Source organism: Hyla sarda, chromosome 2 (genome assembly GCF_029499605.1).
Source record: "Hyla sarda isolate aHylSar1 chromosome 2, aHylSar1.hap1, whole genome shotgun sequence".
In the NCBI taxonomy this organism is placed as follows: domain Eukaryota; kingdom Metazoa; phylum Chordata; class Amphibia; order Anura; family Hylidae; genus Hyla; species Hyla sarda.
Genome location: NC_079190.1, coordinates 297,770,751 through 297,786,707, shown reverse-complemented (window position 1 = coordinate 297,786,707; position 15,957 = coordinate 297,770,751). Strand labels below are relative to the sequence as shown.

At 40.4% G+C, this 15,957-nt stretch overlaps 1 protein-coding gene across 1 annotated transcript in view; it reads right to left on the bottom strand.

Moving 5' to 3' along the window:
- The window catches only part of AATF (apoptosis antagonizing transcription factor), a 193,651-nt gene that overhangs the window by 52,150 nt on the left and 125,544 nt on the right, over positions 1–15,957 (bottom strand). Inside the window, exons 9-10 of the mRNA XM_056557544.1 lie at positions 5,147–5,214; positions 1,262–1,342 (exon numbers count right to left, since the gene is read on the bottom strand). Coding sequence (XP_056413519.1) covers positions 1,262–1,342; positions 5,147–5,214 — 149 coding nt within the window. The remainder of the gene's footprint in view (positions 1–1,261; positions 1,343–5,146; positions 5,215–15,957) is intronic.

Here is a 15,957-nt window from a genome sequence, read left to right as displayed (position 1 = left end):
TCCATTGAACACATATGGAGACATCTTAAAATTGTTGTTGGGAAAAGGCGCCCTTCCAATAAGAGAGACCTGGAGCAGTTTGCAAAGGAAGAGTGGTCCAACATTCCGGCTGAGAGGTGTAAGAAGCTTATTGATGGTTATAGGAAGCAACTGATTTCAGTTATTTTTTCCAAAGGGTGTGCAACCAAATATTAAGTTAAGGGTGCCAATAATTTTGTCCAGCCCATTTTTGTATTTCGTGTGACATTATGTCCAATTAGCTTTGTTTCCCTCTTTTTTGGTTTAGTTCCAATACACACTAAGAGAATAAACATGTGTATAGCAAAACATGTGTTACCGCAATCCTTTTCTGTGAGAAATACTTAATTTTCTAGAAAAATGTCAGAGGTGCCAACATTTACGGCAATGACTGGACTGTATATTTGAAAGGATATTTTGCCAAGATGTACAACGTATAAAAAGTATTGGAACCTGATAGTGCCTATTTAAACATTGGGAGTGCAACTAGTATATTTTTGAACTCCTCATAGATTGCTAGGGTGTTTCCACTCAGCAGGAAAACAGGTCTAGAGCAGTTTAGGAAAAGGGAGATCATTTTAATTGTTTTAATACAGAAGTACATAGCGCAATACACAATGTTTTTTTTATGTGATCTTAGGAATCTAGTTGTTGATTGTCTTCTTCTATACATTTGCTATATATTATCACACATGACAGATTTGTTGCATTGTTGACTTTAAACTGGCACTAGAAAAAAATGGCCAAAAAAAATCAGATGGGCATACTGATGAGCTGTAGAACAGAACTTATTGGATCTATCAAAACCATGTACAAATGGGTTTAACCTAAAAAACATACATGAAATTTGGATACCCGGCCTAGTTCATATACATGCAAAAATAAAACTCTGTTCCAGTGTTCACAGTTGTTCTAGAAACAATGCATATTATGTTCCTATCAGGTGGACGAAATGGACACTGTTGCAGATTTCTTGCCTTACTGAAATAGGTAAATAGGCAAAAATGTTATGCTACTTATGTACCAGTAATGAATGAATTCATGTATTTACTTATTTCTTAAAGGGGTGGAACTGCTTCATCACCAGATATATTGGAACATACCCTTAGATATATGATGCACATTTTGAATGATTTGTATTTTCGGTATTTTTTTTTTTTTGCAAACACTGTACATTTCTTTTCCATTATTTGGATTATTAATAATTTGCACAAGACTTCCAGATCGGTCAGCTTCCACTCACCTTACTTTTCTCCCTTTGCTTGCTTTGGTGTCTACTTTCTTCTTAATCTTGCTTCTCAGCTTCTGAATGGCAAGCCACTGCCTAGAAGACCAGGGATGAATGTTTGAGATTACCAAAACATATGAAGGCTTTAGTCTAGTTATAGGATTCCAGCATTGCAATAGAAAGCAATGCATCGTAGTATAATCTCACAGGTCAAATTGCCAAGACTTTTTATACCCCATCTCAACTATTGCACACATGTAGCACAGTGGTGCAATTTCTTTATGCCCAGTAATCATTTTCCTGCTAAATATAATAAATCATACTGTTCCTCAAAAGACCATGGGTATACAATATAAAAAACTAATGGATTTTAATTAATATATATATATTTGTTTTAAAAAAGAAACTATTAACCAGGCTGTCTCAGAAGGAAGTACTTAATACTGCAATACTCCATTAGTGATTCAGTCAATTTTAAGAAAGCAAGATTATTGCTAATGGAAACCCTGTATACATTTTCTACATTGACAGATTTTATTCCAAATCTACAGTAAATGGCATTCTTATTTTTGCAAGCAGTAAACATATGAAGAAAAAAAACTGCAGCCAATGCTGGCCGTCGCATAAACAAGTGATCTTCATTTCAGCAATAATTAACCTTCATCTGGGGAGTTTCGCAGTATAGTTGAAGCTAGAGAGTTAAATAATAATTATGGAGATGATCAATGGTTAATCAATAAAGGGTATAGCTACCTGCCCTGGAAAAGAGCAAGAGGTTTTAAAAGCTACTCCAACATGTGAACCTAACCCTATTATGAATACATATTTTAACCGTGGTAGCAGAGTAGATTAAAATGGAAAAAACAAGTATTAAAAATAGATTTTTTCCACAATTCTGCCAATTCTAGCTTTTACTTAAAAAAAGAAATCACACATGTCCCAATAACACAATAGAAAGGAACAATGTATGTTAAATATACAAACACAATATGATATTAAAAGTACATATTATTGTAACTAAATTAGAGAACTACCGTATATTTTACACTATAGGCAAGACTATATCCTAAAAACCTATGTAAGAGTATGTTTACACGTAACTAATCATCCGCGGCTTTCCCCCATCTACAATTCAACTCTAGGCAACAGAAAGTCAGTCAGCGCATTATGTTGCTACTGCAAGCAGAATTTCAGCTGCAGGATAGCCTAGTTTTATGACATATTATAGCGATATGCCAAAATATTAGATCAATGGGGCAGAACGAAAGCAGAAAGGACCCTTTGGAATTTCTCCTGCACAGTGGCACTGCAAGCCACATACTGTAATGGAAATGTGGCAGATACATTCTAGAACAGTGGTCTTCAACCTGCGGATGTTGCAAAACTACAACTCCCAGCATGCCTGGACAGCCAACGGCTGTCCAGGCATGCTGGGAGTTGTAGTTTTGCAACATCTGGAGGTCTGCAGGTTGAAGACCACTGTTCTAGAATATGGGGCTGTGATGTAGCCACCTGCAGAACAGACACCCAGGGAAAATCTGTGAAGAAACTATCCTATTAACATGTCAGCTGAGACAACCAGTAAGTCCCTTACCATCACAGCCATTTTTGTGCTTTGTGACGTGGCTTTTTTTTTTTTTGGCATCCAGCCTTTAGAGAGACTTTTTTTCATTCTTTCATTGTCGTGGCGTGATAGAAAGAAATCCCACCATTTCACTATTTTACAATAAAAGCACTTAAACCCTTTGCACCCATGGAATAAATTTACATCATAGGGCGTTTTATTTCAGTAGTCAGGTGCCGTCACTAATATCTGACGTGTGGCGATCCCCACGGATCACAATTTAGATGCCTGCATCTACATGGGCTTTAGAGAGGCTGTTGATGGTGCAGTGGTCCGCATTGCCTTCCTTTACCACAGGAATCCTCTACTGTTAGATCAATGGAGAGCAGATAATGGATCAATGCAGGGCATATCCATCTAATGACGTCTCATACAAGTCTCCATGAACCCAAATCCCTCCTTCCTACACCAGTTCAGCCACTTGTTTAGTTCCCTAATCTCCCACTGCCTGTCTAGAGTGGCATGTGGTACAGGTAATATTACAGAAAATACCAACTTGGAGGTCCTTGCCTAAGCTTACTGCCTAAGTCCCTGAAATAATTTTTAAGAACACTCCACATACAGCTAACTTTGTCATTAGTGCCAATGCGCACAATGATAGCTGGGTCTTCACCAGCCCTCCAACTAATCTGTCAACCCGATCTGAAATGTGCCAAACTTGAGTGACAGGAAGACAACACAATGTCCTTTGTGATAGCTTGCCCTGCCTGCTCTCCTTATAATGGAGTACTTGTCTGGCCTGCCCTGCACTTCTTCATTCCATTCCATACATCGCAAATGTTTCCCTCATTTCTTTCCCCTCCCCCTTTTTCCCCATTTCCTTCCCTTTTTCCCCCCTCCTTTCCCCCATCACCCCCCCCATTCACCATCTCTCATCCATTTTACTTGAGTGATTCTTACATACATTTATTATTCTATCACGTTATCTTGTCCATTATACACACTTTATTCAGTTCAGCATCCTTCATTTGTCCTTACACATTCACACATCACATTGTTACTTTCACTCATCATTTCATTTTTTTTATCTTTTACATATTTATGTCACTGTGTTTGACATATGTTGTTGTACTTGCAATAATAAATGACCTTATTTTTTTCTCCAATCACTGTGTGTGTCACTTTATCACTTGCATGCAGCACATCACTGTGTGTTCACCTGCACTGCGCATGCGTATCTACCTTCCATTGGCCGGCAGTCTGTGTGCAGGTGCCCGTCTATGGTGTATCACATGATCGGAGATGCCGGTCATGTATTGCACTGTGCACGGACGTTCCTGTGCGCGGTCCCATATATTTACATCATCACGCGACCGGAAGGTCGTGTGATGCGGAGGGTGAACCGGAAGTACTCATTTCGGCATCCGGACGGACGCTTATCCTCATGCCACGAGGTATAATGGCGCTAGGCTTTATTTATTTGGTGCTGCAATGCACCATGGGAGACATCTGGGTTAGTTTTCTATGTTAAATCTCATTGGTTGATTATACTGTCTATCTGCAAGTGAGTGTTATGATTGGTGCGCAGTGTATATATAATACCTGGTGATGTGACCACAAGTCACGCCCCTTGAGGAAGCATTTTAGAAAAGCAAAACGATCGTTGGGGTCTGGTGGGTATGGTCTGGCATCCTGTACTATGTTGTTATTCTTGCATGATTTATCTATGGCAATCTCTGGACATATTTACTAGTAATTGAGGCTCAAGCGTTTTTTGCCTGATGCCCTATGTCTTTACCTTTTGTCTCTTAGTAACTGTCTACGATACCATATATGCTGTTATTTAGCCGGCCTCTATACCCACTGTTGTTCTGCTGTACCTGGTGCCTTTTTTGTGCTCTATTTCTCTATTTGCTGTCTTTTATATTCATTATGTTGTCATGAATTAAATAAAGTTTTGCATTTTTTATAATTTTTTTTGCTTTGCTTCAATCTCTTCTTATCGGTGTACTCAATTTCATGCACAGTTACTTACCTAAGTGTAAGTAACTTTTTTTTTGGTGTTTAAAATACGGTAAGTATAACCTAAGGGTGGAAAAGGGGGCAATGCAGCCATTGCACATTTAAAACAGAGGAAGAGGGTTGCTGGATAACACTTTCTCCTGAAAAATAATGTATGTGATATCACCAGAATTATTTTTACTGACCACGATCAATGTCAAGATAAATGGTTTTATCCAGTCTCTATGGCTCATATAATTGCACTCGACCTTTGAGCTTTCCTACTTTTTTTTGTGACAGGCAACTCTGACAGGCTGTTAATTTCTTACACTTACCTTCCCATGGCCACTTGGTCATTGGGATCTAAAGAGGTTGTCTTACGCTCTATCAATTCCCGCAGTAACTGAGAAGAATAAAAAAAAAGGAATTAGGATTCATCACAAATAAAACCGCCCTATACTAATTACATATTAAAGTAAACTAAAGGATACCACGATCCCATCTCTGACAACACAGCCCCATCAAGTCTAGTAAAGCTGAATAACATGCAACCATAAAAATAAAGGTTCCAAAATGCTTGCTATTTCTAATTTTATTAAATTTAGCATATTTTCTTAGCAAAAACACAAATAAACTGTCATATAGTTCTGCAGTTTAGTACATAGCACAAAATGACATTTACTATTAATGTAGTCCTAAAGCTTTTCTATAAAAAATAAACGTAATAAAAATTTGTATAGCATTTAGCTACCTTATTAATATTTTTATATTTTATGTCCCAGAAAAGGCATTAAAATTTTTGAGGGTGCATTCACACCACTTTTTCGAGATCCGGCTGCCGGATCCAGACGAAAAATTTCAAAACCAGCCGCTGCCACATCCCAGTTGGGCTGATGTTGAATCTCAGTCATTTAAATGCGCTGACCTGAGTCAGATAGTGACTACGGTCGGCTCACTTTAGCCCCGTATCTGGTTTTGTGGCCGGACTGAAAACCGTAGCATACCACAGCGCTGATCCAGCTGGGATATAGCAGCGGCCGGTTTTGAAATTTCCCAGCCAGATCCAGCAGACTGATCTGTGTGTAAATGCACCATTACTCCCCTCCTATTAACAGGTATAACTCTTATTTTTCCACCTACAGACCCATATGAGAGACTGTTTTTAGCAAGACCAGTTGTACTTTGTACAGCACTTCCACAAAATGTTCCACATTTTACTGGAACATTTAACTTTTATCATGTACAACAAACCAAAAAATTATTATTTGTGGTGGGAGATTTAACCTGATAACGACCATGGATGTCTACGCTTGTCCAATGGCTGTTACCGGGGTATGACGCAGGCTCGCGACTCGAGCCAGCAAAATACCGGCAGGCCCCCAGCTGATTCCTGTAGCTGGGGGCTGGCGTCAATAGCAGACATGCGGTGATCGCCACGGGCAGCTATTAACCCTTTAGATCACCATTGTCAAAGTTGACAGCGGCGTCTAAAGGTGCCTGTATCCAGTCCCTGCTGGTCCAGTGGGGTGGATCGCAGAGCACACAGATCAATGGGATTGTATGTAATCCCATTGATTTGTATGGGGAATCAAATGATTCCTCCTAAAAGTCCCCTAAGGGGACTAAAAGTGTAAAAAAAAAAAACACACTCACATTGACCCCTTCCTTATTAAAGGTTTAAATCACCCCCCTTTCCCAAATTCCATATAAGAAATATATAAACATAATAAAAATAAACATATATGGTATCGCCGCGTGCGTAAATGTCCGGACTTTAAAAAATATATCATAAATTTAACCGCACGGTCAATGGCGTACACGACAAAAAATTCCAAAGTCCAAAATTGCGTATTTTTGGTCACTTTTCAAGCAATTAAAAAAAGTAATAAAAAGCGATCAAGAAGTCCGATCAAAACAAAAATGGCAACGATAAAAACTTCAGATCACGGCGCAAAAAAATAGCCCTCATACCACCCTGTACACGGAAAAATAAAATAGGGGTCAGAATTTTAAATGTAGACAATTTTAAATGTATACATTTTTGTGCATGGAGTTATGATTTTTTCAAAAAGTATGACAAAATCAAACCTATATAAGTAGGGTATGATTTTAATGGTATGAACCTACAGAAGATAAAGATAAAGTGTCATTTTTACAGAAAATGTATGGCGTAGAAACAGAAGCCCCTAAAATTGACAAAATGGTGTTTTTTGTTCAATTTTGTCGCACAATGATTTTTTTCTCCCGTTTCGGGGTAGATTTTTGTTGAAAATTACTGATATTACAAAGTAGAATTGGTGGCGCAAAAAATAAGCCCTCATATGGATTTTTAGGTGCAAAATTGAAAGGGTTATGATTTTTAAAAGGTAAGGAGGAAAAAACGAAAGTGCAAAAACAGAAAAACGCTTGGTCCTTAAGGGGTTAAAAGAAAACAGCAATTTTTGGGGGTTTGGGTTTACCCAGTGCACTTTATGGTAAAAATTATACATTATGTTTACTCTGTAGTTCAATGTGATTAAAAAATTATACTCAATTTATATCGATTTTCTATTATTGAACTGCATTAACTAAATTTGTATGCATAAAATTGTCTTGACCCCTAACACTTTTTTATTTTTCTATATACAGGGATGTATGAGGGCTTATTTTTTGCACCATGATCTGCAGTATTAATAGGTACCGTTTTTGTTTTCCGATATAATTAATAATTTTTTTTTTTATGTTAAAGGGGTAGTCCAGTGGTGAAAAATCCTTAAACTAAGGATAGGGGATAAGTTTGAGATTGCGGGGGTCCGACCGTTGGGGCCCCCTGCGATCTCTCTGTACGGGGGCCAGGCTCTCCGGCCAGATAGCGGGTGTCGACCACCGCACGTAGCGGCGGCCAACACGCCCCCTCAATACATAGCTATGCCAGATCGGGAGATTGCTGAAGGCAGTGCTCTGGCTCTACCATAGAGTTGTATAGAGGGGGGCGTGTCTGCCGGCGCTTCGTGCGGTGGTCGTCACGTCCCCTTCCCACGGGCTGTCAGGGCCCCGTACAGGAGATCGCAGGGGGCCCCCGCGGTCGGACCCCCTGCGATCTGCAATTGATACCCTATCCTTAGGATAGGGGATAAGTTGTTCACCACTCGACAACTCCTTTAACAGATTTTAAAGTACCGAATCATTAACATTATATTTTAATAGTTTGAACATTTACGCATGTGGCGATACTAAGCATGTAAAAAAAAAAATTGTAAAATAAGGATGATTTTATTTTTTATTAGGGGAGGGGGTTTTATATAATTTTAGATATTTATTTTATTTTATACTCTTTAACCCCTTAAGGACTCAGCGTTTTTCCAGTTTTTGCATTTAAATTTTTTCCTCATCACATTCTAAAAATCATAACGCTTTCAATTTTGAACATAAAATTCCATATGATGGCTTATTTTTTGCGCCACCAATTCTACTTTGCAGTGACAGTCATCTTAAAAAATCCACGGCGAAACACAAAAAAAATTCATTGTGCGACTAAATTGAAGAAAAAATGTAATTTTTTAACTTTTAGGGGCTTCCGTTTCTATGCATTGCATTTTTTGGTAAAAATGACACCTTATCTTTATTCTGTAGGTCCATACAGTTAAACTGATACCCTACTTATATAGGTTTGATTTTGTTGTGCTTCAAACTTTTATTAGGGAAGGGGTTAAAGCGCAACTGTCATGAAATTTTAGTGCAATAACCTGCACACAGCCTTTGTATTGTGTGCAGGTGTTGTGTACAGCAACTATTTTACCTCATATTTGCAGGCTTTCGTGATGCTAAAAAGTGCTTTTAACCCCTTAAGGACTCAAGGTTTTTCCGTTTTTGCACTTTCGTTTTTTCCTCCTTACCTTTTAAAAATCATAACCCTTTCAATTTTCCACCTAAAAATCCATATTATGGCTTATTTTTTGCGTCGCCAATTCTACTTTGCAGTGACATTAGTCATTTTACCCAAAAATGCACGGCGAAACGGAAAAAAAAATCATTGTGCGACAAAATCGAAAAAAAAACGCCATTTTGTAACTTTTGGGGGCTTTCGTTTCTACGCAGTGCATATTTCGGTAAAAATTACACCTTATCATTATTCTGTAGGTCCATACGGTTAAAATGATACCCTACTTATATAGGTTTGATTTTGTCGCACTTCTGGAAAAAATCATAACTACATGCAGGAAAATTTATACGTTTAAAAATGTCATCTTCTGACCCCTATAACTTTTTTATTTTTCCATGTATGGGGTGGTATGAGGACTCATTTTTTGCGCCGTGATCTGAAGTTTTTATCGGTATGATTTTTGTTTTGATCGGACTTATTGATCACTTTTTATTCATTTTTTAATGATATAAAAAGTGACCAAAATACGCTTTTTTGGACTTTGGAATTTTTTTGCGCGTACGCCATTGACCGTACGGCTTAATTAATGATATATTTTTATAGTTCGGACATTTACGCACGCGGCGATACCACATATGTTTATTTTTTTTTTTTTACACTTTTATTTTTGTTATGGGAAAAGGGGGGTGATTCAAACTTTTATTAGGGAAGGGGTTAAATGACCTTTATTAACACTTTTTTTTACATTTTTTTTGCTGTGTTATAGGTCCCATAGGGACCTATAACACTGCACACACTGATCTCTAATGCTGATCACTGGCGTGCATTAACACGCCTGTGATCAGCATTATCGGCGCTTGACTGCTCCTGCCTGGATCTCAGGCACGGAGCAGTCATTCGTCGATCGGACACCGGGGAGGCAGGTAAGAGCCCTCCCGGTGTCCGATCAGCTGTTCGGGACGCCGCGATTTCACCGCGGCGGTCCCGAACAGCCCGACTGAGCAGCCGGGTCACTTTCACTTTCACTTTAGAAGCGGCGGTCAGCTTTGACCGCCGCTTCTAAAGGGTTAATACCGCACATCGCCGCGATCGGCGATGTGTGGTATTAGCCGCGGGTCCCGGCCGTTGATTAGCGCCGGGACCCACGCGATATGATGCGGGATCTCGGCGCGATCCCGCTTCATATCGCGGGAGCCGGCGCAGGACGTAAATATACGTCCTGCGTCGTTAAGGGGTTAATCAAAGCCACTGACGGTCGGATAGGCGTGGCGCACGGTAAATGATGCCCCGCCGCTGCCACGCCCACCCACACGCCCACTTTGTATCTCAGTGCTGGGACCGCTGTGTGATTGACACACATGTCCCAGCGCATGCGCCCTTCAACTAATGTAACGTGTGCGCTGCTGCGTGTCATCCAGCAAGCGCTCGCTCCCGGCGCCGTTGTCCTGTTCAGTGCGCCTGCGCAGAGCTAGGTGCAGAGAGCGCAGGAGCGAGCGGTCGCTGGAGGAGCGAGCACTTGCTGGATTGAAGGACACATGCGCTGGGACCTGTGTGTCAATCACCTCGCGCCTCGCCTATCCGACCGTCACTGGCTTTGATTTAAAGCACTTTTTAGTGTCACGAAAGCATGCAAATATGAGGTAAAATTATTGCTGTATACAACACCTGCACACAGTACAAAGGCTGTGTGCAGGTTATTACACTAAAATTTCATGACAGTTGCGCTTTAAATGACCTTTGTTAACTATTTTTTTTTCACTTTTTTTTCTTGCAGTGCTATAGCTCCCATAGGGAACTATAACACTGCACACGCTGATCTTTTACCCTGATCCCTGCAAAGCCATAGCTTTGCATGGATCAGCAAGATAGGGGCTCGATTGCTCAAGCCTGTAGCTCAGGCTCAGGCCTGTAGCTATCGGACGCAACAGAGCAAGGTAAGTGGGTCTCCGCTTGCGTCCTATCGTATCGGGACATCGCGATTTTATCGCGATGTCCCGACCAGCCCAACTGAGCTGCCGGGAAGTGTTTACTTTCAATTTCAGACGCGGCGGTCAACTTTGATTGCTGCGTCTGAAGGGTTAATAGCGTACGGCACAACGATCGGTTGTGACTAGCAGCCGGGACCGACCCGGTGTGACCCCGTTTTAAACACCGGGAATGGGCTCAGGGCGTACATGTACGCCTTGAGTCCTTCAGAGATTAAAGGGGAACTCTGTTGGGAAATTTTTTTTCAAATCAACAGGTGCCATAAAGTTAAAGAGATTTGTAAATTACTTCTATGAAAAAATATTAACCCTTTCAGTATTTATCAGCTGCTGTATACTACAGATATACTTCAGAGAAATTTTTGAAGTTCTTTCCAGTCTGAAAACCGTGCTCTCTGCTGTCACCTCTGTCCGTATAAGGAACTGTCCAGTGCAGGAATGGTTTTCTATGGGGATATGCTTCTAATCTGCACAGTTCCTGACACGGATAGAGGTGTCAGCAGAGAGCACTGTGGTCAGACTGGAAAGCACTTCAGAAATTTCTCTGCAGTATACAGCAGATGATAAGTACTGGAAGGCTTAGGATTTGAAAATAGAAGTAATTTACAAATCTGTTTAACTTTCTGGTACCAGTTGATTTGAAAACATTTGTTTTCCACTTGTTTCCACCGGAGATCACCTTTAAGTCCCCATAGGGGACTTTTATATGCAATCATTATACTTATGCCTATGGCATAGCATTACACAGTGTGATCGGCGATCCACAGTTATAGCCTAGTTAAACCAGGCTGCCTCAGTGAGTCAGCGATCAGTTACAGATAAGGGGACCCTCCTCCACCATGTTAGTTTATCGTACCCCCGCGATCATGTTCCGAGCATACGATAAGATCCTCTGGGCTAACAGGCAACATTTTCTTTCACTTAAGACATCGTGATGAGCATGGACCACAATGTCTACAGGGGTAAAGAGTCAGTGGCGGAACAGATGCTGTGATGGTAGCCGAGACTCACTGCTCTGAAGCAAGCGCATATCCTGTGCTTGTGTCAAAGTTACTCAACATTTTAGGGCATACAGGTAGGCCCTGGTGCATTAAGGTCAAGGGGAAAAGGGCGTACCTGTACATCCAATGTCTTTAAGTGAATAAAAAAAACAAATCTAAACATATAGGTTAGAAAATTAGCATATTAACATTTTAGGGCCTTTTGTGTACCAATATACACGTTCCTAAAAGCAGTGAATGTGACCAAAATGAAACATCCATTGATTAGATTGCTGGCTGCATTCAAAGACCTGGAAAGAAAAAAGCTTCATATTGCAATGTTGCTTTTGTGTTTCAATACTAAATAGATGAACTTATAAAAAGTTCAGAGGTTCTCTGGGACAGCAGAGAGCCCTTCATCTGAATGGCCACGATGTAACATTACACTTAGGGTAACTGACTAGCTTTCGCAGGAAAAATAAGCTGTTTTCTGGGGGTGTCAGGCTCTGCTTGTTGCGTTAACAATATTCTAAATAAAGCTTTGATAAGCCAGACACACACTCTAAAAATGATTTGTACTAGGAATAAGAAAATATATTAAATCACTGAGCCATGTATTTTTTGTTTACATTGTTACATTTTCTTCCTTAAAGCGCTACGTCATTAGAAGCAACTTTTTTAGTTTAATACAGTCCTAAAAACTAGGCAATAACCTAATATACTTCATTAAAAAAAATTGTGTATAGACATAACTGAATCAATTATAAATATTTACAGAATTGTGAAAATTCTTTAAAAAAATATTTGTCAAATTGAAATTGCTATTCAACCTGTTATAGACCAGGAAGTGCTTAGGACATTTATACTGTATATGGTTTGAGTAAAAAAAAATCAACACATTTATTCATAGAAATCTCTGCCCATTCTTGGCTTAGTGGTCAAATGGGTGGTCGTTCATTCAAGGAAAGGTTGAAGGCAAGTTAGAAGGCCCATCCATTGGACCGTTAAAGCCTGAATGAGCAGAGATGTAACTGTATTAATGAAAACATGTACTGGAACTGGAACAAAACTATACATTAACATGCTCAGTTACTCTTGCTCATTCTACCTGCAGAAGCTGTGCTTTAATTTCAGAGAGCTAATCCATAAGATCTGCACAGTTTTCCAAAACACAAATCTGGCTACAAAATGACAGCAGTCACTTGAACCTTTAGGGAGTTCAGTGAATCCCAACTTAGTGTAATTAGGACATTTAATAGATGCTCTATTTTCAAGAGATCCATCTTAGGGTAAGGTCACAGGTAGCATATATGCTGCAGGAAATCTGCTGAGCAGTGGGAAATACGCAGTGTATTAAGCTACAAGCAGACACACAGGGCTTCTCCGCTACAGCCCTGTATGCACAATGTGATTTGGAGGCGGGCCTGCACGTCACAGTAAGGCCTTACATCCAAACCTTACTGCGCACACAGGGCTACAGTGGGGAGACCCTATGCGTCTGGCTGTAGTAAAATATACAGCACTTTTCCCGCTGTCCGTCGGATTTCCTGCAGCATGAAATACACAGCTTATATGCTACGTGTGACCCTGCCTTAATGAAAGATTTATATCTATTTATTGATTTACACAGCTCCAGACCTCACTCACATCAAAAACTGTCTCCTATAAAAACTGTACTATGTATAGAAGCGAAAGAATGTCACAAACACACTGGTAAAACAAAACAAGAGAACGTGAGAAAGGAAACCTATATAATTGTTCAAATTCAAGTACAGTGATCCCTCGGGTTACAATATTAATTGATTCCAGGACGATCATTGTATCTCGAGACCAAATCTCAACTGAAAACTAGTTATTGATTCTGAAGACCCCAAATGCCAACCAAAATAAGTAAAAAGGAAAATTAATGAAAAATACAGAGGTAACTAATACAAATAAACAGTCCTTACATTGAACAGTCAGAAAGAGCTGCTGAAACCTGTAAATCCCTTTCTATATACATAACATGAGCTTTTTCAGGGTCCTATACATTTCACACTGGTTCCCCAAAAAAATAAAATGGAGCCACCCTCACCTGGTGTCCAACACACAGGGCCGGACTGGCCTACTGGGATGCCGGTGAAATTCCCGGTAGGCCGCTCGCTCTGTGGGCCGGCAGTGGCCGGCCTGTGCTGGGCCCCCAGTCCCATTTAAAGAAGGATGTGAAGCCGACCACCCACCCACATTAGCACACAAGGTCCTGATACTAGTATCAGGACCTTGTGTGAAGTGGCTAGAGAGGGGTGGAACTGAAAGCCATAAGATCTCAGCCCGCCACCAACTCTAGCAGGACAGCTGTAAAGGGGGCGCAACAGCACCTGTAATGGCTGGCCACCAACGCAAGGAGGTTGCCATCAGGATTGCTGTGGGCGATCCGATCATCCATTTTAGTGTCCGCAATGCTGCAGATGTCTTGATCTGTATTGATCAAGGCATCTGAGGGGTTAATGGTGGACATCCGCGCGATTGCGGATGTCCGCCATTACGGGCGGGTCCCTGGCTGCTATCAGCAGCCGGGACCTGCCGTGCATGACGCGAGCATCGCTCCGATGCTTGCGGTTATGCATAGGACGTAAATGAACGTCCTGGTACGTTAAGTAACAGCTCACCAGGACGTACATTTACGTCCTGCGTCATTAAGGGGTTAATGCTGTGCTGCTGCTGGCCTGTGAATATGCAGATTGCTACACCACAGTACATCCTCGGTCCTCCTGACACTGGTAAACAGAGTCCCCACCTACCCCCTTTATCCCAAACTCCCCCCCCCCCCCACCCACACACACACACCAACCTACCCCCCTTCCTGATCCCACCTAATTATTTGTGGGGCAAAATTTGTGGGGCTGATATGAATTTCCAGGGCTGTTTTTACCCCCAGTCCGGCCATGCAAACACAGGTAAAGAGTAATAGAGTAATGCAGAACATACTTCGTACTGCACTGTATTATAAAGACAAGCCACTAGACAGCCAAACAGTGCATGAACCTGATTTATATAGGTGGTTTACCCATGAAATGCCCAGTCTTATAGGTTAGAACATCCAGCCATTCACATATGTCCCAGACACACACTTTGTGATTCTGTATGATTAGGGTCTCAAGTTATGTTGGTCCAGAACAGACCATTGTATGTTGAAACGATAACCTTAGACCAACCTTTGACCTAAGAACTGGAGTGGTTGATGTCTGAGGAAAATTATGATATAGTGGGTATAACAGACACATGGTTGGATGATAACTATGACTGGGCGGTCAACATACAGGGTTATATTCTATTCAGGAAGGATAGGCCGAAATGGAAAGGGGGAGAAGTTTGTCTTTATGTGAAATTAAGTCTGAAGGCCGCACTGCGGGAGGATATACGGGAGGAAAATGATAATGTGAGTCATTAAGGGCAGAAATATATGGGGGCAAAAAAAACTCAGAGGGATTTACTATAAGCCACCAAACATAATGGAAGAGGCAGAAGATCAATTAATAAACTTCTGACTATAGCTAAAGACAATTATCTGTCCAAAATGGTGCAGGCCCCGACCAGAGGGGGCGCCTACTGGACTTAATATTAACCAACAGACCTGACAGAGGAACTAATGTGAAAGTAGAAAGACACCTAGGAAATAGTGATAATAATATAATACATTATAACTTGTTCTGCAATAAGGGAACCTCGCGAGGGGCCACAAAAACAATGAACTTTAGCAAGACAAAGTTTGATCAACTCAGAGAAGCCCTTAACAGTGTAAATTGGGATAATGTCCTCAAAAACAAGAATACTGACACTAAATGGAAGACTTAAAAATATCCTAAATTATCACTGTAAGATGTATATACCTTATGGGAATAAATCAGAAATAAAAGAAAACCAAAATGGATGAATAAAAATAAACGACAAACGACAAAAATAAAGCATTTAAACTACTACAACAGGACGGCCATGAAGAAGCATTAAAAAGCTATAGAGAAAAATTTAAAATATGTAAAAAAAAACTGATAAAAGACGCAAAAATAGAGACAGAAAGATTTATTACCAAAGATTAAAACTAAACCCAAAATTTTCTTTAACTATATAAATAGCAAGGTTAAAAATTAAAGCGTTGGCCCTTTAAAAAAAAAAAAAAAAACGATAAAAAAGCAATTATAAACGGGGATCAGGAAAAAGCAAATACATTAAACACATTCTTCTCCACTGTATTCACAGAGGAAAGTGAAATACAGTGTGATAAGATAAACTCCCCTGTACAGGTCAACTTTCTAACACAGGAAGAAGTACAGTGCCGCCTA